Raw genomic sequence first — 27,717 nt, forward strand, 5'->3', positions numbered from 1 at the left:
ATGCCTAATATTCATAAGAAGTTTAAGATGCATTTGTTGAGATCTCATAAGAGGTGTAATGTAGCAAAGAAAAGGATTCTTTTATGTGCACATATGCACAAGCAATATTTACAAACACTAAATAAGAATGGTCACAGACTTGAAACTCTAAATAGATTTTATTTTGGCAGAGGATAGGTCTGTGTTGCTTTGCTCATGGGAAGTGATTAAATCACTGCTAAGCCCCATGAAAATGTAAGAAAGTCAGTTTATTTGTATGAGAATTGCCATGTGGTGTCTGTGCCAGGTTAAGGGGACCCTTAGCTTTCCCAGCATGTAACCGATTCTGAAATAGTCTCTTACCACTCTCCTGGGTCATTCTCTGACCCACAGAAGCTGTTGGCATCTGTGCCTCGCCCAGGACTCTGCTGGCCTTTGGGATTGTATTCTCAGTCTAAGTGACACTGGGTGTTCTGCCATGGCTTTTGCAGACTCACACTGTCCCTTGAATAGCTCTTTTGTTTTTTAAGCATATCTGGCTGTATCTGGAGCTAGAGTCCTGCACTTTCTGAAGGGAGAGTGAGGGGAGAAATTTAATCACACTGACCAGAAGTATTTGCTGTGACATGTTGCTATTGTTCTGCTCAATCCAGAGCCTTGGGGAAGATGCACTGCCTTCTGGAGCCCTTATGGGCATCCTACTTGTTCTATTATTTAAAATACAGCATTATTTGCTGCCTCAATCCCCCTGCTAAGTGTCATGTAAAAATGCTCCTTGTCTTTGCTTCTCTTCAAGCTTTTGGAGTGTATGGATGGAGTGCAGGCAGTAGTACTAAGGCAGTGGTCAGCAGTGGGTTTACAGTTCATACCTGTGTGAGGGAACATCTATTGATTATCGTCTCACTTTCCTGCTTTAGATGTCAGCCATCATTTTCACCTCTGCAGGATATCCAGAGTCAGCATTTGCCTCTGTTTTTCCTCCATGCTGATGGGCTTAATACACATGTAAGCAAGATCCCTAAAACTACTTTGACATAAATGGCTCAAGCTTTAGTTTTTCAGTCCAGTACTTGTTGGAATAATCCTTCCTTGGTTGTGTAGTCAGCAGAGAGGTCTCTGTGTTTTTACATATCTTTCATCGCAAGTCACTTCTAAAAGTAAAATCCAGTGCCCAGGTACATTACATAGATTTGTGACATCTTGTCCTAGGCTGCAGATTAATGAAGCAATGGCTGTATTATTCAGCCTTCCCTACATGTATTTCTTCACTTCTGGTAGATGTAGTATTGATTATATCCTTCATTTAATATGTCAGTCCCCCAGGTATAATTCAGTAGAGGTTACCAATATATTTTGCTCTTTCACTTAGCTTTCCTTAACATCATCTGGGAGAGAATTTGGCAAAGCAAAACTTGAACATAATGTAGTAAGGAAAAGAGTGCACTAGTGTGATAGACAGAAGTACCATTCTGAATGAAGGGAAAGGCAAGTTAATAGCAATTTATTTTACTAAGGAATGCTTTGTGCCATGTTGGTTGGAAAGAGTAGCTTGAACTTAGTAATTGAATGGTACAGTCATGTTGAGACACATGGAAATCAGAAGAAGAAACCACAGTTTTCCTGGTCTTGGGATATAGTAAATGGAAGATGGTCTGACTTACTGACAATATTCTCCAAGGTTGCTTGACTTTTTCAGCTGACGGTGGTACAGAGGAGATATCTGTGATAAGGACAGTACAATTCTCTGTGCAGCTTCTGACTGCCACAGATGAAAAGAAATCTTGAAAGTTCATGAGCAATCCTCATTGTTTTTCACTGAAAGCCAGCATGCTTCCTCCAACACTTGTCTTATTCCCTACACTCAGAGGACAAGCAGTGAGAATGCTATAGCAGACTGGGAAAACAAGACAGTAAATAGACATAATCATGATTCCAGAACCTGTGCATAATCCAGATCTACCTGAAATCTCAGATTTTCCATTAACTTCACCAGAGAAAAATCTTTCTATTGATATTTTTACTCTTCTATTGGAATTATACATCAGAAGACCACCTATGCTGTCAAATTCCCCACAGAAATTAAAGGTGCTTTTTATGTTTAGTAATATGTTCATGTACAGATATTAGTAAACAGCGAAGTATGCTATATGTCAAAGCATTATTCATATTCAATACTAATAAGAGGTAGCTTATAGAATTATTTTTTCAAATTTTCTTATTTGTATTTACTCAGGTTCATTGATACTGCTTTTTGGTTTGTATAACCTAGAAATAGATGCCTTCTTTTTTGCTATAAGCTATGAATGTATGAACTTCAGTTGTTGATTTCCTTGTTTTTATCATCTCTGAGTGATTCTTTTCTCCTTCCAATATCTGATTATTCACACCTGAAAAAGGAACTGCTTTTTCGAGACATTCCTGCTTTTCATTACCTCAAGCAAAGATAATTGTTTGTAACAGAACATAGCTTAGTGTAGGTGAAACCTTAAACAAAGTATGTTCTATGTATCACACGATGCAATTTTCTTTTATGTGTGGACTTCTGAAACTGAGTTCTGCCAGATCTTTCACTCTGTAGGTGGAACTGAAGGACAGGGAGAGGAATGAGCAAGACACTAATTTGTGTGCTTAATTTTCAAGCAGGAATGCTTGCCATGTACTAGTTCTTCCTTATCTTTTTCCAGAAATCTCCTCTATGTTTACCCTCAGAGGTTGAATTTTGCTAACCGACTGGCTTCTGCAAGGAACATTACCATCAAGATCCAATTTATGTGTGGTGAAGACCCATCCTGTGCAATGCCGGTAATAAATGCTGAGATTTCTTAGCAGGCTTTTGTTTACATGCATTCCTGAAAACCTCTGACAAGAGAAGTCATTATTTACTTCCCATCAACACAGTTTCCAGTGGGGCCTTAGGAAGCCTACCACAGAAAGCTTGAGAAACTTTCATTCTCATCCTAAAGCAGGGCTATGCTCCTTATCCACAGCAAAAAATACTTGTGATTCTAGTGCAACCAGAAGCATGTTGCTCTCTCTTATCTAAATATTCCTACCCCGTTTTCAGAAGAATAACATAGTATTACATCAGTATCATGCTGGAATTTCTAAGGGTAAAATTCACAGAGGAATTCAGAGACCTTTTAAGAATTATATAGTCTGTTTTGCAGGGTAACTCCTCTGCATGCACTATGTTTACACAAGTGCTCAGGTATTACACTGGAAGGTAAAAGTTGGGATCTTCATCCCATATGCTCATTATGCCTGAGTATAAATGGATGCACAATCATGCTGCATAGGTGGAGATTTGATTTCCATGTTTGAAACACACTGTGTATCACGGCATATGTGTATGCTACTAGCAGAGCAGACAGTCCTATCTAGGTACAGGTTATTCAGCATCTCTCACTGTAAGGTCCCCTATTCAACTTCACCAAGACTCAGAGGTTCCGTTTGAAGTGTTCCAACCCAGATGCCTGCTTCAGCCTGAATTTCTTTTTCTATTTTCAAGACATTGTTTTTGGCTACTTGAGAATGACATTGAGACAAATATCTTCTGTGATTTTATGTGTTGGAGAAGGAAAACAATGAGTGGAAATATTACTTTGAGGAAATTTTAGTCCAGCAATCTGTTGGACCAAGGACTATCACCCAACCAGCCTTTATCAGTGTGCTGACATTGTTTAGTATATACTTCACAGCTTTGCTCCACATAACCTGTGGACCTGAAATCAGAGCATCAACAGTGTTTCCCAAGCTACATTTCTTCCAGAGCTAGAGCTATGTCCTGTGAATGTAACACCTTCTTTTACACAATACTGCATTTTTGGTTTCCTTAAATTCTACCTGTGTTATGATTAGGTTTTGACAAATGTTTGGTACAGACACAGTTCATCTTCTCTCTCCACTGAAAATGACCTTCCTCTCAATACATACATAACGACTTCCACAGTGCAGAGATTCTGGTCTAAGCTCATGTCCCAAGGCTCCCTATAAATTATTTGATTTCAAGGCCTTACCATAGACATGTGTCTCAGGAAAGCAAATCTAGCACCAGAAATGCCTATTTTTCTTCACTGATTTTAAAGGTACTTTGGACCTCTAAGGTAAGGTGAGATGCATCTCACCTTGAATAAGCAGGTTATAACTGGAAAACAAAACTCCTAAAAATACATTTTATTTAACTTTTTAGCACTTAGATAAAGACAGTGTGACAACATGTAAATGGCTTACCATAACTTTTTTCCTATGATTCCTAGGCTTTTAGTTTATAAATAAAGAATGTCATAAATGTGAAGTAGTCAGTGGCTTAGAAATAACTCTGCTCCATTTTCCTGGTGTTTTACCCTGAATGGAGTGTGGGGAAGGTGCTTGGTAATAAGACATTTATGCCAACAATCTAAGATGAAATTGAGGAGTCATTTTAAATCTTTAGAGATTGTCTTAAAATGTAGACAAGATGATGACAAATAAATGCTCTAGTCCTGATTTTCTATTCTTCTTAATATAGGTAATTTTTGGGAAATCTTCAGGTCCAGAATTTGTCCAAGAAATATACACAGCTATCACATATCATAATAAGTAAGTGTTGTTACTATCTATTCACACGACTTGAGAAGTATTCATTATGATCTCTCTACATAATTGTTACCCTACATAGTTCATCAATGAATGCTATTTTAAACATTTATATTTTGTGCAATTTGTCATATCTAATTTGGATTGCTACTTTCATTTGCATAAGTGGCTGTTGTAGAACAGACCTTTGCTTTTGCTGTTCAAAGCTTTTTAGTAGTTGAGAATATTTTTTCTATGAAGATTAAGGAACAGGAACAGGAAATAGTGCAACTTTAAAAATCATTCGCTTCAGTAAATTCATAAATCCAAAAGAGTTGAAGGGACATTCTCATTCTCATAAATGAGAACCTGGGATTTAGGACTTGCAGAATACTTATGCAAAAATCCAAAACAGAGATTGAAACCTAGAGATACGTGGAAGCTGAATCTGCCCAGATGATACTGTTTGTTTCTGATTCAAAGCTGTAGATTGTTCATAAATATAACATTCAGATTCTTAATGCATAAAAATATTTACATTTCATAAAAATATGTATATATATATATTTTTTTTTTTTTTTTTTTTTTTTTTTTTTTTGTTAAATTAAACTCTGTTTTCAGGAGTTATCTGGTTGTATAACCATAGCATCTAAAAGCCAGCTGGCAAATTTGCCTCTTGCTCAGCCTTACATTTACATTGAGAACATATTGTGCCATGCTTGGCATATTTTTTTTAACAGATCTCCTGACTTCTATGAAGAAGTCAAAATTAAGCTGCCAGCAAAACTCACAGAGAAACACCATCTACTGTTCACATTCTACCACATCAGCTGCCAACCAAAGCAAGGAGCATCTGTTGAAACCCTCCTAGGGTATTCAGTAAGTTCCATGTGACACATAAGACTGGGGGGGTGTGGGTGTGTATATGTGCATGTCTATGTGTATCCCATGCAGACTCTCTGCTTATCAAGAATTTTGTGATTTATTCCTTTCTGTTTGTGGCAATACATCAAAATCAGTGGAGGATCTTAGTGTGAATTCATGGAAACTAGGTGTCACCTGAGATGTGTTACATCCTCATCCTATAATTTTACTGTGTTAACTGTCTTTGTACTTAATGAATTCACTTGAATCAACTGAAATATGTGCCTAAATATTTGCAACAGCAATGCTTTATAGCACATAAACTCATTCTGTTAGATTCTATTTATTGAAAAAAATAACCTAAATGAAAATATTACATTAGCTGTTACCATGTTCATACATGAGGTAACAGCTAATGTAATATTTTCATTTAGGTTTTACACAGCACTTCTTTTCTGTTCTAAATTGTCTTTTATCCACATAAAAATTTAAAAACCAGAAAGACTCCAAAAGCTAAAATGTAATTCTTTTGCCTTCTTTATCTTCATGTTGAGACTAGATTGTCTTAGGTTAAGAAATACATGTTGTAGCATAGTCTCTCGGACCTTTTTCTTTATCAAACAGTATTTTTAAATTGAGAGATTTTAATATAAAAAGAAAATTGAAGATGATGATGTTCAGATTTGAAAATGTCCTAGAGCTTTGGTCAGCAATTGAAATGTGAAGCCAGACAAGGACTTTCCATGTGTTCTAGCTATGAAGTTTGAGAGGCCATTGTATTTCTGTATTTTTGATTGTTTGCTTCTTTGTTTCTTTGTTGGCTTTTGGAGTTTTTAAACCACAGCACACAACCACAAATCCCTTAAAATGTTTTGGGGTTTTTTTTTTGGTTTTTTTTGGTGGGTTTTTTGTTTGTTTGTTTGTGTTTTTTGGGTTTTTTTTGTTTTGTTTTTGGTTTTTTTTTGGTTTTGTTTTGTTTTGGTTTGGTTTGGTTTGGTTTTTTTATGGACAGTTATAGTCCCAGCAGTGTTAGAGGGATTGTTAAGAAATAAATTAGTTCAGAACCAAGATTTGGCAGAGGTGAAGATTTAATTTTCAAGTTTTTGTTCACCTAAATTCAAAATGTTACTGCCCTGTGATAGTCAAATGCCCAGGCTCTTTCAGACTTGAATAAAAAATTAAATGTGTCCAAATATCAATGCAGGGATATGACAAGTCAGTCTGGCATGGTGATCACAAGGAAGATGTTCAATTTAATCCCAGAAAAACTTTAGCTGTTGATTCGCTTCAATACCAAGAATCAGTATATTCAAGATACATGAGTTTTTAAATCAAAATGTGGATTCCACTAAATCCTTCTGATAGGATTTATTAGAAAAATGTGTGACACACATGAGAAGCTTTGTGTTTGTTTTCTTCAAAAGAGATGGTTTGTAAAGCAGTCTTGTACATTTTTCTACAGTAGCTATCAGCTATCTTTGAATTTAAAATACAAAGAAATTACTGTTGAATGAGTTAGAGCAGAGAAGCTTGGGTCAATATCTCATTTGTTGTTTTGTTGACTTTATCTAACAAATTAAATAAATAGGTCTAACCATTTATCATTAGGAATATTGCTGTGTTTTCTCTTTATTTGTTTCAGTGGCTGCCAATTCTATTAAATGATCGTCTTCAAACTGGACATTATAGTCTTCCTGTTGCATTGGATAAACTGCCTTTACACTATTCAATTCACTCTCCTGAGGTAACAAGCAAAATTATTAAAAGATAGTATGTAGGAAAACAACATAAGTGTTTTAGAAACTAACATTGCTGTCTGCTGGTAGGCAGTGCCTCCTTTTTGTTCTTTAGAAGGGGAAAGTCTGAGGAAAAGTGTTGTTGTTATTATTGTCACTGGTGTTAATATTTTATATCATTATACTATTTTTTTAACAGTATATGCCAGCAAATTCTTGTAAATTGTCTAATCAGGGACACATTTGTTTCAAGAATGTCAAAGCAATAATTTGATTTCTTCCGCAGGATAATCTGGGGTTTTTTATGTGACTTTGTGGGAGGGGGAGGAGAAATGGAATCAGGTGGTATTACTGGAGCAGAAAACTATGCCTTCTCGGAAAACATGGCATGTAGGAAACTTGTCCGAGAGTTTAAACTGTACCACACCACCACGGAATGCCTTTGGCAATGCTTTGACCAGGAAATTTTAGCCTTAACAGTATTCCATGAGAAGATGCATATTTACATGGTCTGTGCTAGACATCCAGCTGAAATATCTAAATATCCCAGTTCAGTGCATCAGCTTCTTTCCAAGAGACTGTGAGAACAAGGAGATTCTTAGCTGTCATCCTCTGTGTGGCACTGAATTTGGATGTCTAAAATGAAGTGAATAGTGGAAATAACCTATAGACCCTCATGTAAACAGACTTTCTGTTTGAGCATTAAAAGGAAGATGATTCCCATATTTTTCTTTCCATCACAGAAAATTCCATCTCAGACACCCCCTATAAAGTGGGTTGAAGGACACAAGGGTGTTTTCATTGTTGACGTTCAAGTTGTGTCATCTGTTCACACCCAGGTAATGCATCAGAAGTAATATACAGCTGTAGTTTCATTTTTAAAAAATTCAGATGTACAGGCCAATTTAGCAGGTTTATGAAACTGAAGTGTTTCAGCCCACACAGTTTATAAAAAATTTAGGAGCTATGAAAATAACCTGATATCCTCCGTGAATGAAATCCTTCGGTGAAATTAAATCTATTGGTGGAAGTGAACAAATGGGCACTCCTGGCAGTGAGTCACATGGTGTCCTCTCAGCTCAGCAGGGGTCTGCTCAGGCTGTGATTGAAAGGTGCTGGCAGGGCACAGTCCCAGTTTCTGCAGTCTGCATCTTCTGTTCTTCAAGGCTAGCTCAGACAGCGTGTCCAGGGAACTAGCCAAGTGAACTAGCCCACTGAACTGTCCAAAGCACCTCCCCACCTCCATTTACATGTTATACACCACCAGTATGTGTTAAGCAGCTCACTTGTCAATGCCACATGCTCTGGGGACACAAGCTTAGTGCTGGGTGAGACCTCAGTGATTCCCATCATTTAAATGCCATAGGAAATTGGATCTTTGCCCATCTTACTGAGATGCTGGTTTGAGGCAGATCAGCTTTGTTTTGTTTCTGCTGCTTTTCAGTGGCTCTTATCCCTTACCCCATTCTAGTTAAGCCTAGTAAATATGTCCTAACAGCTGAAGGCCCTGATGGACCTGAAGCAGGTCCATCACCCCTTTGCAGCATGTTTTTTAAATACAAGTAGGGCATACTCATATGGCACATAACTTGTAGGTAGCTGGAATTCAGGTGTGAGTGGCAGACGGACTATAATGTGACACAGTTTTATCAAATAGAAGGAAAACTATTTTCATTAAATGAAGTGATCAGTTTAGGGAGGGAAATAACTTTCCTGCCTTCAAGCTGATCTCACCACAGTCTGAATTTGAACCAGATGGATAGGAGCAAACAAAGCACTGTGACAGCTGCTTGATAAGTTGATCACTCAGAGCACTACTGAAAGCCAGAAGGGCAAAAATCTTTCCTTTCATCCCATGAGGTAGTATGATCAGGCTTTTCTTAGTGCTAGCCTGAAATATGTCAACTTTGTTAACTGTGAGTGCACTGTATTTGCAGGATAACCATCTGGAGAAGTTCTTCACTTTGTGCCATTCTCTGGAAAGCCAAGTGACATTCCCCTTTCGAGTGATGGATCAGAAGATTACAGAGGCTTCACTGGAGCATGAATTGAAACTCAGCATTATCTGTTTGAATTCTTCACGCCTTGAACCTCTTGTCTTATTTTTGCATTTGGTACTAGATAAACTTTTCCAGCTGGCTGTACAACCTATGGTCATAGCTGGCCAGACAGGTATTTACTGGTTCATGGCCTTCAAGTACTTTGCAAGCAACCTAGATATGTGGGAGAAATGGTTGCTGAAATAGTCAGGCTTGGATTTAGTATTTAGGGTAGCACACTTCAGAAAGAGTTGTGCTGGTCAAGACAGAGTCTGACTGCACAATTTAGTCAGGCTTAACAGAGTTGCTGCATTTTCTCTTTCCCCCTGCATTTAAGAATCTTAGTCTCTGGTTGGAAGGTACATTAAATTGTAGTAATTTACTTATCTGAAAATATAGGTCAGAAAGTGGGTTGTGGTTCAACTTTGTTTGGAATTGAGTTGTTTTGCAAGTAAAACACCAGCAAAATAATTATCCTACAACTGACACTGCTGTCTGCATCATATCCTCTGCCCAAAGGCCTTTAGACAGAGTTGAGTGAGCACAAAACCAGAGAATATAATAGTGAACACTGATTTTTGTTTTACTGAGATGCCAGTTGCCCATAACATACATTAAGTCTGGAAGAATGGCATACTTGCATACAGTGGTGTAGGTAATTTCCTATCTCATTCAGATAATCAACATGTGTCATCCACTACAATATTTGTGCTAAAGCCTGCTAGCTTGTATTTGTCTGTCAACTGGAGAGTAATGAGTCTTAGTATTCTGCAAGAAGATAATTTATAGGAAATATGTGAAGGCTGCTAGAAATGTAATTAACAGTTACAGTCTGCTTTTATGTAGCATAAAGTGACAGAATACCAGTGATTCGATTGAAAGTCAGTGGGTCTGCTAAAGAGTGTTTATGAGCCTGTGTAGACTTTGGGTCTGCTCAGGCATAGCAATTGCTGTCTAAAACTCTGAATTTGTTAAGGACTGAATTAAACCTTTCAAGATTAGTTGTTGATACGAAGAATGCTCTCATTTAATTATGTTATACATTTCAGTGCTAACTCTAATTCTTGCCTTTGTTTCACAGCCAACTTCTCACAGTTTGCCTTTGAGTCAGTGGTTGCAATAGTGAATAGTCTCCACAACAGCAAAGAGCTGAGCAAGGACCAGCATGGAAGGAACTGTCTCCTGGCATCTTATGTGTACTATGTATTTCGTCTGCCAGACCCACAAAGAGAAGTGGTCAAACCAGGTATTGTTGGTGCAAGGGTTGCAGAAGTATTTTTTTATTCATACATGCTGTGCAGCATGATGCTTTTGAGAGAAGGATTTAAGGCACTGACCTGTAAGATAGCAAACACAACTTCTCAGACCCAGACTGCATACCATTTAAGCACTCCACTGTTCTGATACACCATTTGCTCTGAGTAAGGTCATGAATATCAGCACTGCAAAGAGCAAAATAGATTTGCCCTCATAATCTCCAGTCCTCAGTTATTAATTTAAGATGAAGGATTGAGGTGAGAGGTTTCCACAACTACAAGCAATGTTGCAGCTTCATGAAGATGAATGCAAGAGAAATTGCCTAAACTTGCCTGAAACCTTTTCTAGAAGAAATTTTTTTATGAGTTAAAATGGCCTTAAATGCCAATTTTATTGACCTGTACATGAATAAATTACTTTCCATGCAAAGTAACCTACTGCCAAGTGGTGTAGGGCCAAGCTCACCCAATGTCTCCTTTGCATTAAGGATGTCATTAGAGGATAAAATACTGTATGACCAGCAGGTTTAGTCAGGTGATCTTTCTCCTCTTCCCAACCCTGGTGAGGCCATACCTGGAGTGCTGTGTCCATCTCTGAGCTCCCCAGTACAAGAGAGACATGAACACGTTGGTCAAAGACGTGCCAAGGGCCATAAAAATGACAAAAGGGTCTGGAACATCTCTTCAGTAAAGAAAGGCTGAGAGAGCTGGGCTCTTCAGCCTGGAGAAAACAAACCTCAGGGAGGATCTTCAGTGTACACAAAGAGCTGAAGGGAGAGTGCAAAGAAGACAGCCTGGTTGTTTCCAGTGGCACCCAGTGACAAGATCAGAGACAATAGGCACACACTGACTGAAACAGAGAGAACATGAGGAAACACTTCCTCTGAGGGTGGCTGAGTACTGGTACAGGTTGGCCAGAGAGGTTGCCTGAACCTCTCACCTTGGAGATAGTAGAAGGTCATCTGGTTGTAGTCCCAGGCAGCTGACTCAAGGTGACCCTCCTTTGGGCAGAGAGGTTGGACTAGATGGCCTTCAGTGGGCCCTTTCAGTCTCAACCATTCTATTATTCTGTTGCAATTCATTATCCTAAAGCCTATAGAATTCATTAGATTAATTGGTATATGTTCAATGGTTTACCACGAGCAGCTGTGCTGTGGGAGCTAAAGCTTTTTTCTCTTTTGAATATTAATTTAAATCCCCCTTGAGGCACATTTAGACTGATGTTGGGATATGCAAAAATCTGTGAGCTCACAAACAATTGGGAATTCTTTGTCCTGTAGAAATAAGTTCTGTGGTAAAACTGAAAACCAGATATCATTTAGTGAAATTCCTGATGGCAGTTCTCCCCGCTTCCTTGGATACTTCAAACATGGCATTAAATCATGTGTTGAAAGTGGTATTTTGTGTTTAGGCTTGCGAATATTGTCTTAATTTACAGCAAATTTAAAAGAACTGATGGAAAGAAAGAGCTATTGTAATAGTGGTGCTACTTAAGTAGCACCTATTAATCTTTTGGTATTGCTTGTGTAATGACCCTGTTAGCTGTTGACTGGGATAATATCTGTAACTTCTCTTTCAATGTCTAGATTGTAGATTGTTAATGAAGCAGTTGGTAGTGGGGTTTTCAGGAGCTTTATTCTTTTCAAAATGCTGATATTACAACACCACTGAGCAAAACTAGCTTGAAGCTGACGTTTGTCTCATATATATGTCCTTCAGTCTTAATTCAAACATCTCACTGTGGCAGGTGGAGGCAGCAGTGCTGTTTCGACAGAATCTCGTTATTACACCTTTGGACGCACGTCTGCAGTGTCTGTTGGAAATAAACTCCTGCAGAGCAGAGTGATAAGCTGCAGCAATCCTGACATCACTGTTGCACAAGCCACTGCTGATGAAGAGGTCAAAAGCGTCATGTCATCCAAGGTAAGATAATAAAGTCAAATATATGAAGAATGGCATGGTGCAAAGCCTAATAATCTAGATTTTGTCATAAAGGTTTGGATTTGCTCCTTATAAATGAACTGTATGTATCACCAGCAGTATATTCTGTTTATCTGATTTGGCATAAATACATGTTAAATCCCATTGCTAAATTCTCATTCAGTGGAGAGCAAGAGGTGGGAACTCTGTCTCTTGTTTGTGGCTTAGACATTTCACAGAGGCATTTTTTGGTTTTTTTGACTTGCCTCACTCTCCTGTTATTCCAGATTTTAAGTTCTGTTCACAGCTGGTGACCTGGTCTGGTCCAAGCTGCAGAGTCAGTGCAGCCACAGACCTTTCTTCCTCTTTTTGTTTGGTGTTATATAGTTTCCTAGTTTTAAAAAAAAAAAAAAAAAAAAAGAGTAAGTAGTCAATTATCAGCAGCCCCATAGCTTTATATCAGTTACAGTGCACACAGTGCAGATGCCATGTGCATAATTTGCACCTGGGTCTTTCCAAATATTAATTCAACCACAGAGTGAAATACAAGCTTCCTCTGCATTCTCATCCACTGCTACATATACCACCAATGGCTTACAGGACAAAGCAGTTGATCCAAGAGAAAGGATCTTGTTTCCCTGATTGGCAGCAGATGCTTGCTGATCTACAGCATCCCAGCCCATCTCAGAGCTTTATGAGGATGGCTGTGTGTCTGGGGAAACCAAAACCTAGAGTCTGCCATTCAGCTGGAGCTGGAAAGCTATGCCTCTGGTAAAAGCAGGATTTTTTCCCCTGTACAAGCAGCCTGTTGCTAGTTGCAGCCCTGGCAGAACTCTACAGCAATACATGTGATGAGGTCTGAACTGTATCCCCTCCTCACTTTTCTTTGAGTATTATATATGTAAAATATTGCTTCTCAAGTAGATTGTTTTCAGAAATATTTTGAAATCTTTTCTCTGTTGAATGAGCATATGCCTCTCCATCTAAAATGAATAGGTACTGGTCTTCAGCTAATTAAATCAGAACTAGTAAAATACACAGGCTTTCACATTTTATTTGATTTGTTCATATGGGCATATATATCCACCCATAGCAATTTTTAATAAGATAGATTTGAATTTTTATTACTTAATATAATGTGTCCTAGGGAAAAAAAAAAAGCAAACCGAGGGCTCAAGGCATTTTTCCAAATTAATGCAGAATTAACATGTTTGATATTACAGCTTCATCACATTGATAAATGTAGAAATTTACAATTGGTTCCTGCCATTTCACTGCATCTTAAATTGGCATCACATTTAATGGAAGGACGAACTTCAAGGGGCTAGTTATTTTCGATGTAGAGCCGGGGATAAACTTACACCTTTAAAGGTTTAAGGGTGAATGGTATCCTCCAAAGTACAGCTGCAGTGCTGCCACTGGGCAGGCGATGGCAGTGCCTTTGCACCCTGCTGCTGCTGCTGCTGCTGCTGCTGCTGCCAGGAGGTCTTCAGCTTTGAGTGGGAAGGGGGATGGGAAGAAGGAAACAGAAGAACTGTTTCGATTAATGTCTATGCGTATCTTAAAAAAATGCCAAACAAACCCTGAGCTGTGGGTGATTTCTTCTCTGATAATTAGATTAAGCTATGGTTATTAAGTTATGGATTTACTATTATGCATTTCTTCCATCTGTGTGCCCCAGCCTGTGGATCACAGCTCCAGTCGGATGTCTTACTACACTGAAGGAACAAATGATATGTCAGGCCTTTGTGCAAGCACAAGACCATCCAATAAAAAGGTAGGCTGTGAGTATGCATGAGGGAACTCCTTGCAGAACCTGGAGCATCCTGAGCTAGTGCTGGCAATTAGCACTTCTAAATGTGGAGAGGGGAGCAGCAGAACAAAATATCAGCTAGTTTTATCAAACAAGGAATTACTGATGAGATATTGAATCTGTGGGTAAACATTACTCAAAGCTTTTTGCTTCTGCTCCAGGGTCTTTAGATTCTTTATCCAGGACAGATTTAGACAAGTATCTGCCTGTCTAGATCCTCCCTTTGCTTTCTTTCTTAAGGTCTCAGAGCCTTGGTCATTTTCCACTGCTGTTTACCTTTGGATACATGTCTTTACATGTTACAGTAAACTCCATTCAGAAGTATTTGCCTCCTTTTTCTTCTGTAAAGAATTATTTTTTTGTCCCATTTTGTAACTTTTAGAACCAAGCTTTAGTAGTCCAGATTTGAGTTTCCTAGAAGTTTAGATAACTGGGTTTATGTGTCTTGTGATAGATGTCACTGTAAAAAGTACTGTCTCCAACTAGGAATGTCTGTACAATGTCTGATGTGGTTATTGCTCTGTCCTTCTCATCCGCCACTTTTACCTTCTCTCAGAAAAACATGGGCGTGCTAAACAGAAGTTCTTAGCAGGTAGTGGGAAACATGACTGCTCCATATAGTGTACAGACAATGACCTGAGATGGTCCAAAGGCATTTCCCTCTTCAGTTATACGTAGTTCTGGATCCACAGAAAAATGGGTGCCAAAGTCTGTGTGCCAACAGCACTCACTTTGGTGAAATCTGCCTTCTAATCTTGCAAGGATGCCCATACATCCCCATTTGGCTGCTCACCCTCCAGTATGGAAAACTTTCACTCAGGGAAGATGTTGAAACTGAAAGATGAGTTGATTGAAAATCCATTGTCCAACAGTCTGTGTTTATTATATAGCATTTCCATGAGGAGCTGGCATTGCAGATGGTGGTCAGCACTGGCATAGTGAGAGAAACAGTCTTCAAGTATGCCTGGTTCTTCTTTGAGCTCCTGGTAAGACTCGACAGCGGTATTTTTCAATTATTTAATGGTGGCATGTAGTAGGTGTTCCAGGCACAGTTTCAATTGGGTGCAGGCCTCTTCAGTCATTCTGCTTTTTGTAAAGGAGAGGTCTCAACTAATGAAAGTGCAAAGAGTACAAAATAAAGAGTTCTCTGTATTCACCCTCCTTCTTCACTATGGCAGTGATGGCAAAGTTCTGTACGAACTACGTGAGCAGTAGTCCACAGTTTGCAAAAGACTGAGAGACACTCATCAACTAAGCCCTTCCTTTTCGGTGAATATCTATTCCTATTTTTTCCTTTTTGTCAACAACATGGGAGCAGTGACAAAGCTCCGCAAATTCACAGTTCTACAGAGTCCTGCAATGATGCATGTCAATGCAAAAACTATACTGATTTCCACTATCAGCATGTAAGTAATGCAACATTAAAAATAAGAATTACACAAGTGTCACTCATTGTCTGTCATCATAAAGGGCAAAAGTGGCAAGCAGCAGAATTTCAGAAGTCCAGATAAAGGGGTTGCAGGATGGTGATTCTGATTTCAGGCACTGAAAGATGAATATAAACAGGAATCAATTCCTGTCTCTATTGGAGCCTTAGACCCTCTGTTGTCATTGCCATGTAGGATTTATCACAGCAGCTCTGAGAAAATGAGTGATTAAATTCAGGGAAAAGGAAGTAGGAAATCTTACAATCAAACTTAAAGCTGTATTTTACCTCCAGTCTGGGCATTTTTTAGTATTCTTTTTCTGCTTTGCAGATAAAGAGTATGGCTCAGTATGTTCACAACACAGAGAAGCAAGATAACCCAAGAAGAAGCCGGTTCTCCGATCGTTTCAAAGATGATATTACCACTATAGTTGGTGTGATTACTTCAGAGATTGCTGCACTTGTAGTCAAACCACCCAAGGTAAGTGGATTAAATAAGCATTATGGATCCTTGCTACTCATCCTGTGTTACAGTGAGCTACATTTAATCTCATTTCAATATCAGTAGTGCTGCTAGAATTAGGCAAATATTCTCACATGGACCTTAAGTGGGAGTTGTGGCACTGTAAAAGGCAGCCTTGTCTCTCTTAGGAGACTGGTTTTGTTCAGCTCAGTTCCTCAGCCTGCTTCTCACTGTGGCTGCAGTGTACAAGAAGAGAATTCCCTTTTCTATTGACAGGAATGGCTGGACATCCATTTTCAGTTGTAGTAATTCTTTATGCCATGTTAGCCAGCACATCAGACTGCAGCCCCACCAGGACTTCTTCCTTTTGTACCCCTTTGCAGATACCATCTATCCTGCTGCATTGTGTTTAATTCTTCATTTGAGCTCTCTGTAGCAGTGGAATATGCCTTAGGAAGGCAGTGCTTCTCATGAGTGTTACAAAAGCCAGCCACAAGTGATCTAACCCGTGATCTCTTTAAAGAGACACTGTCCATTTAAAAACTGAAGACCAGAAATAAACCTTAAGTCCCATGAAATTCTTTGTACTTTTAACAAATTGCACTGATACAACAGATTATAAAATTGAAAGGATCACAAACTGTAATTTATATTTTAACATTGCTACTGTCAGCCTGTATCACTGACACTGCTTTGGACTGGCCAGTAGAAAAAGCTAAGGCCACAGATAGGCACTGAGAGACTGTTGTTCATTCAGTTGTTGTAATCAACTTGTTTTCATGCCCCAGAGCTGCCAATTGCAGCTAGCCCAGCAGAGTGCTGTGCACCAGAGCAAGGCAGAGCAGCTGGGAGAGCTGGCCTGCCAGCCCACTTTTCAAGAAGCTCCATTTCATAATCCACTTCATCCAAGTGCTGTTGAGGATCAGAAACTGGGAAAGGGTAGACCAGACAAACTGAGGCAGAGAATGACAGAATGGATGGTCACTGTTCACCAAAAGGTTGTTCTCGAAGCTCAATTCATTGGTGTGCTTCTGTGATAGCCATATGCAGAGAAATAATTTCCACAGAAATGTTTACCTAAGCCATCAGTGACTTTTTTTTTAATACATCATGAAATAAAAAATTGTTACAATAAAAATGCCTTAACAGAATTGTAGGCTTTGCAAAGAAATTAGTATTTATGGCTTCCTCACAAGAAATACACAGGTTTTTGTGGGCTGTTAATTTAATTCTCATTTTGATAGAATGAGCATATAGAAGCTGATTGTGAGTGAAAACCCCACTGTTTTTTGAATTCTGGCCATTGGTTAGGTATACAGAGTAGTAAGCAATATATGTCTGATTTTAAAATCCAAGAAGTGATAATTGATGTTTCAATACGTGATTGACCATGTCAGATTGCCCTGGATTTTTACAGGGATGTGTCTGGCATATGCTTGCCTGCCCTATAAGGTAGTGGAAAACCAGGTTTTTCTTCATTGTAGAAAAACATTTTCCTGTGCAAATTCCAGATTGTAGAGAATGTATATCTTTCCTGAATAGCTTGAAAATGAAAAAGTGAATTGTAGCCACCCTGAGGTGCTGCACACCTGTTCTCACTAACCAGAGGTGCCAGTACAGGCAATATTTTTTCTCTGTCATCTCCTTTGTCAGTTTTGAGCATTAAATGTGTGCAGATTCCTCAGGCATCTTCGCTAATTCCTCTTGGTGAACTACATAGGCTACTGAGAGTTTATGATTTAAATTGGTATGTTTGAAGCCTCATTTTAGAGGATACATGAAGCTCTTTGTGATTCTTACTTGAGGCTGTGTAACTCTGGTAATCAGGCCAATTCCAAGCATACAAGAGTTTAGCTTCTGGTTGGTGAACTCCACAGATTTTTCTTACCAGTATTTTGTTACTATCAGTTTTACACTTTAAATTTCTAAAAAAAATACTTTACATCAGCAAAGCTAGTGCGGGTTTTTCTTAATATTTTATATATTTTAAGTTCCTGAACCAGCATTCTATTATATTTAATAGAAAAAAAAAAGTCATGTGCAGTACTGCAGCCAATAGACAATTCAGAGCAGGTCTCAAATTCATTGTTGTCAGCCCAAAGGGGTGCACAAATGAACTGTTCATCCTGTGACATTTCTCTGTGAAACAATTGAAATAATTTACAGAAGTGATTCTGTGCAATTTTAACAAGATCATGTGAACTGGAGAACTGAAACAATCTTAACCTATATTTTCCTTGAGATGGCTCTGGGACCTGACCCCTGCACTATTCTTCATTATTCTAAAAAGTATTCCAGCTTTATGTAAGTTTTATACATGATAACTGGAAATTTTTCTTTTTTTAAGGAAAGTGAACAAGCAGAAAATATTAATATCAGCCTGGCATTTTTCTTGTATGATCTTCTTTCTTTAATGGATAGAGGATTTGTGTTTAAGCTCATCAAACATTACTGTAATCAGGTAAGCACCACACATTATTTGGATCGCATTTGGCTTATGTGTTTTGTTCTGTTTGATTAGTTTATCCATCAATATCTTTGAGTGTTGGAGTCCAGAACATCCCTCTCTGTCTCAAGACCCTGACAGGGGTCTCCGAGACCCTGGCAAGAAGTCACAAACATCTGTGGCTTCAATTTTAGCCTGTGGAAAGCTGCCAACTCTGGATGAGGAATTACAAGTCACAAGGGTTTTAGTAGTGTGATATTTGAACTAACACAGGGTGGAAAAGTAGAATTTTGGGTTTTTTAAGATAAGGGGTTCAGGGGACAAGAGGGAGGGATTTGGGCGTGTCCTAACCTTCTTGTTCTTCTTGTCCTCCAAGTCTTGCTGTGATAGTGACACTTTTCTATTGGTTTAAGGTAGAGATTCGCTGTCTAACATAGGTGATGGGAATTCACATTTGATTTGTGTTAAAGGTCCGGGTAAATTTCCTATTTCCTATGTCATATACAATGATTTTAATTTGATGTGTAATCTGCAGGGAAAAAATTGAGTGGAGGTAAAGACTCTTTTAGAAATGTCATGGTTTGCACTGCTGCAAAACATCCATGGAACCATTTTTCTTCCCTTATTTTTTTACTGCCCTTAGCAGTAGGATCTGCAGATAGCACAGATCAACTTTCTGACTCCTCCAGCTGAGTGCTGTGAGGACAGTATTTAGGTTTCAGAGAATCACTCAGAATAAGACATCTGTCTTCTTGCTTCACAAGTCTCTGAAAATTAAAAATAAATGGTGATGCAGAATGTTGTTATGGGATTATCTGTTGTATTTGACAGGGAGCATTTTCCTTATGGTTTCTGATCTGTATTTGTGCTGGTCCATCTGGTATCTCCATGAATTCCTTCACTGATATCGTTGTTGATAAGAAGGGAAATTATGAAACCACCAATGTCCTGTGTTACTTAGCAGGACATTTTATGAGTTTGCCACAGACTCAGAAAAGTTCAGTTTGTTTTTCATTTTTGTCTTATGCAAAATACAAAAATATTGTATGTTTTTGGTTTGGGGAAAAGAAAAAAGAAACAATTTGTTATCTCTTGGGAGCAGGGAGAGAGACACCATCATTGTCAAAAAAAGAGCAGCTAATGTATGGAAACTAGTTAGGTACAGTGAGCATTTTAATGTACACAGGTCTACGTGTCTATGTCCTTTTCAGGGAGCGGGATATTTCAGTACATGGTAATTCATATAATACTAGCCCATCACTTGATACTTTTTTTGTTTGTTTTTCCTAGCTTTCAAACAAGCTGAATTCACTCTCCACCCTGATTTCCATGAGACTTGAGTTCCTGAGAATTCTCTGCAGCCATGAACATTACCTCAGTCTGAACCTCTTCTTCATGACATCTGCATCTGCTCCAGCATCTCCCTCTCCCTCCTTGTCCTCCCAGGTGTTTGTCCATTAGATAGGTATTGCATGAACATCACATGAGGCACATGTAGAAAAACACTTACATTGCTTTGTATTCAGATACTTAAGTTAGAATCAGCCACTGTTGGATCAGGGAGAAAAAATTCCCACTTAAGAAAAAGGGACAGTAGAAGAAAGGCTACAGGAGTGCTACTGCAAAACTGCATCTACAGGAGTAAAATTTGAACATAACACAGACATGTGCACCCCTGGAAACATTGAATGAGCACATGCTCATTCACAGAAAATTACTGTTGAGGTCTAGACATGAGGTCTAAAAGGAGCACAGCTCTGAAGGTCAGTTTACAGGCACACCCTTATCCCGTCCACACACAGCCACAAATATGTATTTCAATATCTGTTTTGGAGAATTATGGCATGCAGCAGTGCACGCTATCTGTGTGTTTGCCTTCTAGTGGAACTTACTTCCCAGGTGGAAATAGATGGTACCACCATCCAAATTAGTGACTAATACACTGCAATTTTCAATATCTTGGAATAGTGAATTTTTGTAGAGCTTTCATGTTGCTTAAAATAGGATTATCATGCTTTCTTTTTCCAGTGTTCTTTCTTCTGGGTTTCTCCCCCACAGTAGTACAGATCATGCTATATCTTTGTCCATAGTTCTCTGTGGTTTTTTGAACAGTGTTCTCCTTTTAATTTCAACTATATTATTTTCCGTGTGGAAACACTGAGGTGTTCTGAGTAGACCAAGCAATCCGCATCATATCTCATTTCTCCAGAAGTTTTTCCAGACTTGGTCTGATACTGACACAGCTCTAGACTTCCTTAATGTCAGGACCTCCATGACCTACCTGACCACATAGTTCACAAACACATCAAAAAAAGAAATTGTTGATTGCACGCGACACTCAATTTTGCCAGTCTTGTGCTCTTCTCTACATTCTGTGGAGATGGTTTTCTACAATGGGGCAAACCCCCATCAAAGGCTGCTCACGTGTCTGTTTTCCACCTCAGTGGTCTTGCAGAGGTCAGGACAGGGTCGAAGCATTTCAATGCAATGCTCCATAACAATGCTTGGAGGCAAGGGGATGGAATTGAAACAAAAAATTATGGGAGGTACACACACAGTCTCAGTAATGGAGCAGTTCAAATTCATGGTTTCTTTTTTGAGTGTCATTGCCAAAGAATTGGTTGGATGCTAAGATGTGCTACATCTCATACCTTAACAAGGATTGTCAAACGTTCATTATGGCAAATAATATTTTTCTGAGGTTTTTCCTAGTCCTAAAAGCAAAGCATCACAGTACCTTTGGTTAATACTAATCCTGGATGCCAAAGAGCAAGAAAAATGCCTGTTCTGCTTATGGGAATAAAAAATATTAACACAGTTCTTGTAACTAGTTCTAGCAAGTCAGAGCTTGGCTGACACCAGTTTAATCAATCTTTCCTTCAAGCAACATCATCAACTCCTTTAGGAGTAACCTACAATGTGCAACCTGTGCAAATCAATAAGGCTTTTGTGGCCCTTGCATGATTTAATGCACTAGCTGACCACCCTTGCAATAATTTTGATCTGCCTGCAGGAGTGCAGCCTGCTTGAGTTAGACTTGCAGTAGAAATATGGTCTTGTGAGTAAATATTGTGACATTTTTTTGAGATAAGCCAGACTCACTTAACTGGGTGCTCTACACTTTGACATTATTTCACACAAACATAGTACAGACAATGCCTGTTTGCTTGAAGTTGAATGGGAGTGGGCCTAAGTATAGGGATCCAAAATACGGGGCTGCTAGGAGACATGGGGTTCATTTGACCCAATATACTAGAAGATAGCTACCACAGTGTGGTATACTGATACTTCATGTGTTTGGGCTCTGAGGCTATTCCCAGGTGACTGACAGAAATATTGGAAGGAATACTGAAGAATATAGATTAGAAGCAAAACTGGGACTCATAAAACCTAGTAGCAGCAGTGGGAGTAGAGTCTAAGACTTATGCTCATCTAAGCAAGGGAGAAGAACATTCCAGGTGACCTGTGGCACACACCTATGATTGTGGAAGCTAAGAAGTTCACAGCACATATATAGCAGCAACTTTCCTTTCCTGGGCTGGCTGTATATCAGTCACAGCTATAACTTAGAGCAGTTTGAAGGCTGCTCTAAATTATGCCAGCTGCCAGCAAGCTCAGCTAAGGATTTCCAGGGCAAAAGGAAACAAGGTTCATGTGTCTTTCCTGACCTTACTTCCATACTTGACATCATGGAGGCTGAAGAACACACAGTGAACAGCTTCTGACACCTAAGTCCCTCTTAATGTAGAGGCACTTGCTTGCTCTGTGATAGCTAATGGCTGCTCTGCAACAATAAGAGCAAGAGTAGAGAAAATTCTGACCTTGTATCCTGTCCAAAATAATGAATACAGAGTAGGAATTTTATGTCTCAAAAATTGTAAAATGAGTTGCTTGCACAGAATGGAAAGGATGAAATTGCATCTTAGTGAGCTTTTAATTTCACACAGAGATATCTTCCTCCAAAATGCCCAATATTCTTTCAAAGTCTGTGATTTTCCTCTGGTAGACATTTTCTACAGAGTTTGTTACATTGACTGTGACTGTGATCTTTTTAAGAAACATTGGTTTCCGTGATCATTCTTTAACACTTCTAATATATTTCTGCAGAACTCCAGCTCCTGCTCTAGTTACCAGGACCAGAAAATCACTGGTATGTTTGACCTCTCAACTGAATACCGTCAGCAGCATTTCCTGACTGGCTTACTTTTCACTGAACTGGCAGCAGCACTGGATGCAGACAGCGAGGGGTGCGTATCCTAATTTGCAGGTTTTAGAATGGGATCAGGTCACACTGTTATTCTTGGCAAGGCCACAGTTTGACTCCAGGACAGTCCTGCTTCCCCCATGCTTTTCAGTGAGTCACTCTAACATAGCAATGACCCAGTCATGGTTTTAGCTGCAGCATGTTCCTCTCAATTAATAAAAATATATTATTTGTGGTGGTAGTGTTGGCTGAATACAGAAATTAAGAACACAAAATTTCAGTTGCTCTTCCCTCTAAAACACCTTTGTCTTTGTCTGAACTTAAGCGTTTAGCTAAACTTTGGCCAGAGTTTGATGCTTTTCCTTAAGCATCTGCCTTTACAACAAAGAATTTTTATGGGAAGTTTGAAAGACTTGGGTGCTTTTTGATTTTGTTAAAGCGTCGTGAAGATTTAAGATACCTATGGCTTGGAGGGAATGGGAATCTCTGCTCAGAATGAAAGAGATTATCAAATGCATACTGGTGTTCATTATTTGTTTTGTTCACCTCCTTTCTATTTATTAAATCTTTAATTTTTAATTGATTTAGGCATGATTCATTAATGGAACTCATGGATGGTTTCTGTGTTAACAGGATTAGCAAGGTGCAAAGAAAAGCTGTCAGTGCTATCCTTAGCCTGCTGAGTTCCCATGACCTAGACCCACGTTGCTCCAAAAAGGAGGTGAAGATTAAAATTGCAGCTCTTTACCTCCCTTTGGTTGGTATTATTTTGGATTCACTACCACAACTCCATGATTTTACAAGTAAGACTTTTTTTGCCTTTGCATTTTTCAACTTCTAAGAGGGACTTGTCTAAATAATTTATCAAACATAAGAGATTAATCTAGTAATGTAGAATATTTCTTTACTTAGAAGTAAACTGGATTTTTACAAACAGGAAAAACTTAAGTGTCCTCACTTCATGAGGAAGTGATAGACCAGAGATACATCTGTAAGTGCTCCTGCATATCTCTTTGTGTAAGTTTTCTGACCTTCCAAATAAAGCCTGCAAGGTCTGCAAGAAATATTTAGCTCTAGATATACTTAACAGTAGTGAAAATACTGATAGTGATACTGACATCATGTTACACCACAATTACAGAAATTAGATTGTATTCTCTTTTTCTATTGCTTTTTTGCTGCTATTAACATGATACCGAAATTAATCAATTAAATGTATAAGCTTTGAGGAGTGTATTTTTGTCACTGGTTCTGAAAATATTTCACATTTAAATGTCTTAACAAAAAACCTTCTAGTATGAACTTACTAGTTGTCTATCACTTTCAGTTGGGTAAGGTGAAAGCATTTACTGTACGTTGGCTAATTAGATCTCACACCATTCTTTTAATCTAAGTATTATCCTTATACCATAGATGAAGAGTTATAAGAAGAAGCCCAGGTGTACCAATATGCCTAGGTTTAGAGTCTTCCTTTGAGAATCTGTCACAAGAAGCCATGATCACATTCTCAACACATGGGGTCCAGCTAATCATTCAGCTTCTCTGAAAAACAGAACTTGCAAAGCACAAAATGGATGTTTAGAATCAGACAAGATTTTTACAAAACTTAGGTATAAATAACTCCATTTCCTGAAAGTGATGTCAAGAATCAGCAGTTAGAAGCAGTTGGGTGCCTGAAATAAAACTTGTCTTTAAGTCAGCAGGCAATACTGGATCTGTCAGCTCTTAGCAGACTTACATACTTTGTTGAATATCACCAAATCCATGTCTAGTTACTGTGCGTATCCTCTTGACTGAAATTAAGTAGAAGTGGGTGGTTCCAAGTCTTACAAAGTACTGGCTTCGCTTTGAACTTCAGAGATAATCTCATGTTTGCTACCACCTTTTAGGTATTTTATGTATTTGAATAATTTGGCAGTCTTTGCAGATGTGTGCAATTTCTCTTGCTGATGCTGTGCCTCTTTCACTGCTTGGTACATCAGCCATACAAACAGTCTCAGGGACAGAAGTGCCAATTGTTTTGCTCAGTTACAGATTGATGGAAAATTGTGACGTGAGCAGAAGCAACTGGATTGCCCCTGAAGTTCCAATGGGATATTTCAAATTTAGTTTCAGATATCCGCAGCGGAAAGGGACGCACAGGAAACCCAGAAGAAGAACAAGAGTCTTCAAGCGCAATCAACCAAAACGTGGCCCTTGCCATTGCAGGGAGTCAGTTCAACATCAGGAACTCTGGAATACCTCTGGTATCACTGGTATGTTCACTGCTCTGCCAATCTCCTTTCTTCTATCTGTTTTCATCTTCCTTTTTTTATCCTTTCTTCCCACTAATAGCTACATGAGAAATTGCATTTTTGTTTCCTCCAACTCCAATAGACAGAAGGACTATCTCTCATAGTCCTTCTGTCATCTTCTCATATTCTCTTCTAATTATTTGCTGGTTTAACATGCATTGTTCACTTTTTTCTCCCACATGCTATTTTCATTTCCACGCCAAATCTAGACTCCTTCCCAGATCAGCAAATACCACTATGGCAGTCCCACCTGTTGCAGTCTTACCTAAATCCATGGATCTAGGATTCAGATGCTTTTTCTCTATGTATGGACTTTTTATTTTTTTAATCTACTATGCAATTAGGCTGACACAACTACAGGGCAGAGGGGAAGCAAATGGTTACAGAATCTTTTCCGTACATTTTTATAAGGAAATTATTATACAAGCATGTAGGAAACTCGTGCTTCTCTCTGTCTTTCATGTGCATTCAACTGGTCCTTTCATTAATTACACATACAGTCAAAATTACAATAACTATCACCTGGAAGATGTTAAATTTACTGAAGTCCAGTCCTGAGATTCGAGTCCAATGAAATTTAAATAAGATTACTTCACTCAAATGACCTCACTCTCCCTTCTCTTCTTTCAATTGACATTTACTTCATGTGTTCCTAGCCCTACAGACAGAGTGCCACATTAGGTCCTGATACTACTCGCAACCTTTTGATCTGTTTTCTCTGGATTATGAAAAATGCTGATCAGAACATAATACAGAAATGGATTGCAGACCTTCCATCCATGCAGCTGAACAGGATTTTAGACCTCCTCTTCATTTGTGTTTCATGCTTTGAGTATAAGGTAAATAAAACAAGGCATCGTTTCGTTGTCCGGGTTTGGATCAATTTTCTTCCTTAAACTCCAGCTGTCCAGTGGGCATCTGTTATTGACAATGGTTAAATTAGCACTTACCTAATCCAGACAAATTACTTCAGATAAAATAACTGACAGTAGCCTTCAAGCAAAATGCTGCCAAAGCTTTTGAGGAAGTTCTATGAAGGTAACCTAAGTAGTTTAATTATTTTCTTTTACCTGGGCATTCAGGGGCTATTTCTGGTGGGAATTATACCAACAGCTCCTGTAAGTACTGGACAGGACACTACAGATGACTCTTTAGTTATGAGCAGGAGCTTGATGTCAGTACTTCTCTTTCTGGGAGGATCCATCTGAAATGGACAAAATAACCTTCTCTTTGAACTTTAATTTCTTTCTCAGTAGAACTGAACTACATCTTTGTTTCTATTAGCAGTACACATTGTACCTCTTTACTCATTTGCAACATGTATTAGACTTTATATATTAATCAATCACATTTATTGCTTTCTGTCCCCTCTACAGGTCTCTCCTGTTGTATCTCATTCTGGAGATGCAATTTGGTCTCATGACCAAAAATGAGGCATTGGTAATGATTGCTTTAACTTTACTTCCAGGGCAAGCAAAGCTCAGATAAAGTTAGCACCCAAGCACTCCAGAAGTCACGCGATGTGAAAGCTCGATTAGAAGAGGCTTTACTGAGAGGAGAAGGAGCCAGAGGAGAAATGATGAAGCGCTGCAGAATACCAGCTGGTACTTCAAACCATTACTCCCCAGGCCTTTTGAGAGGACCTCAAGTGTCTACAGACATAAATGAGTTTGTTGGGCCTCTGCACACTATCCATTTTCATCCTCGTCCATTTCACCCCCTTTTCTCCCACAGTCCATTCCTTTGCAGACCATTCTTGGTTTTGCATGGATGAAAATATCATTAGGTTTCAACTCTCCAAAGTGTAGCTAGGACTGAGTTCCTCTCATGTGAATAATATGAAGCCAAGAAAGAAGTTTCAAGATATTCTAAAAAGTTGTGTTAGTATGTAATGAAGAGCCAAGAAATGGTATCAAAACCATCACTAAAAACAAATTGTTCATAGCAGAAAAGGTTGCTTCATTTAATAAATGGAGAATCTGTGGGTTGGTTTATGTAGGTTTTTGTAGACATTAAGCAAATTAATGCTCTAAAAATCCTAAGTAAAAAAAGTGATGAGTCTTTCACTAGAGCCCTGAGTTGAATGGTTTTAGTTCTGATAGACTGCTACAGAAATATATCTCCTCCTTCTGGCAAGCTGTCAGACTTCAAGTGTCCCCTTTTCTTTTAGTCTCTCTGACATATGTTGCACTCTTAGGGAATGACAGATCAGCAGGGATAAATGAAAATTTGCGCTGGAGAAAGGAGCAGACACAGTGGCGGCAGGCAAATGAGAGACAAGATAAGTAAGTAGTTTAATTAATGCATATTGCTTTTGCAACAGCTTTTATTAGAACCAAGCTTCTTGGAGTTTTTATGTTTTGTCCTTTCTCCCAGGATGTTGTATTACAAAATTAGTAGTTTCAATCCTTTCTCTTTTTTGTCAAAGAGAAAGAAAAAGAAAATGTTTCTGTAGCAGAAATATCCAGCTGTTGCTATGACGCAACAAAGAGGTTACAAATACTAGAAGGAGAATTTTAAATAGTTATCTACATGTTTTTTCCTTCTTATTAATAGTGTGGCAAACATGAGTTAGTGGCAGAGTTGAATCAACTACACCATGGAGGCTTGCTGCATTTAGTTTGATGTTGCTCCTGGATCCTCAGTACATACAGTACTGTGGTATATGTATTGTCACATTAAATCAGCTGAGCTGGGTTTGATATGCTATATTAATATTGAGA

The 27,717-nt window shown here is 38.6% G+C and overlaps 1 protein-coding gene across 3 annotated transcripts in view; it reads left to right on the forward strand.

The window, feature by feature from the left end:
* DOCK8 (dedicator of cytokinesis 8) overlaps positions 1-27,717 on the forward strand; it is a 91,487-nt gene that overhangs the window by 40,803 nt on the left and 22,967 nt on the right. For all 3 annotated transcript variants that reach the window (XM_030259076.4, XM_030259080.4, XM_030259079.4), the window contains 19 exons: positions 2,664-2,781; positions 4,487-4,557; positions 5,274-5,412; positions 7,040-7,141; positions 7,877-7,972; positions 9,071-9,305; positions 10,254-10,418; positions 12,176-12,351; positions 14,030-14,125; positions 15,052-15,147; positions 15,919-16,068; positions 18,398-18,511; positions 19,787-19,942; positions 22,604-22,743; positions 23,334-23,503; positions 24,810-24,955; positions 25,651-25,833; positions 26,463-26,598; positions 27,192-27,279. In XM_030259076.4, coding sequence (XP_030114936.4) covers positions 2,664-2,781; positions 4,487-4,557; positions 5,274-5,412; positions 7,040-7,141; positions 7,877-7,972; positions 9,071-9,305; positions 10,254-10,418; positions 12,176-12,351; positions 14,030-14,125; positions 15,052-15,147; positions 15,919-16,068; positions 18,398-18,511; positions 19,787-19,942; positions 22,604-22,743; positions 23,334-23,503; positions 24,810-24,955; positions 25,651-25,833; positions 26,463-26,598; positions 27,192-27,279 — 2,577 coding nt within the window. The remainder of the gene's footprint in view (positions 1-2,663; positions 2,782-4,486; positions 4,558-5,273; positions 5,413-7,039; positions 7,142-7,876; positions 7,973-9,070; positions 9,306-10,253; positions 10,419-12,175; positions 12,352-14,029; positions 14,126-15,051; positions 15,148-15,918; positions 16,069-18,397; positions 18,512-19,786; positions 19,943-22,603; positions 22,744-23,333; positions 23,504-24,809; positions 24,956-25,650; positions 25,834-26,462; positions 26,599-27,191; positions 27,280-27,717) is intronic.

The sequence above is a fragment of the Taeniopygia guttata genome, chromosome Z (assembly GCF_048771995.1).
Source record: "Taeniopygia guttata chromosome Z, bTaeGut7.mat, whole genome shotgun sequence".
NCBI lineage: Eukaryota > Metazoa > Chordata > Aves > Passeriformes > Estrildidae > Taeniopygia > Taeniopygia guttata.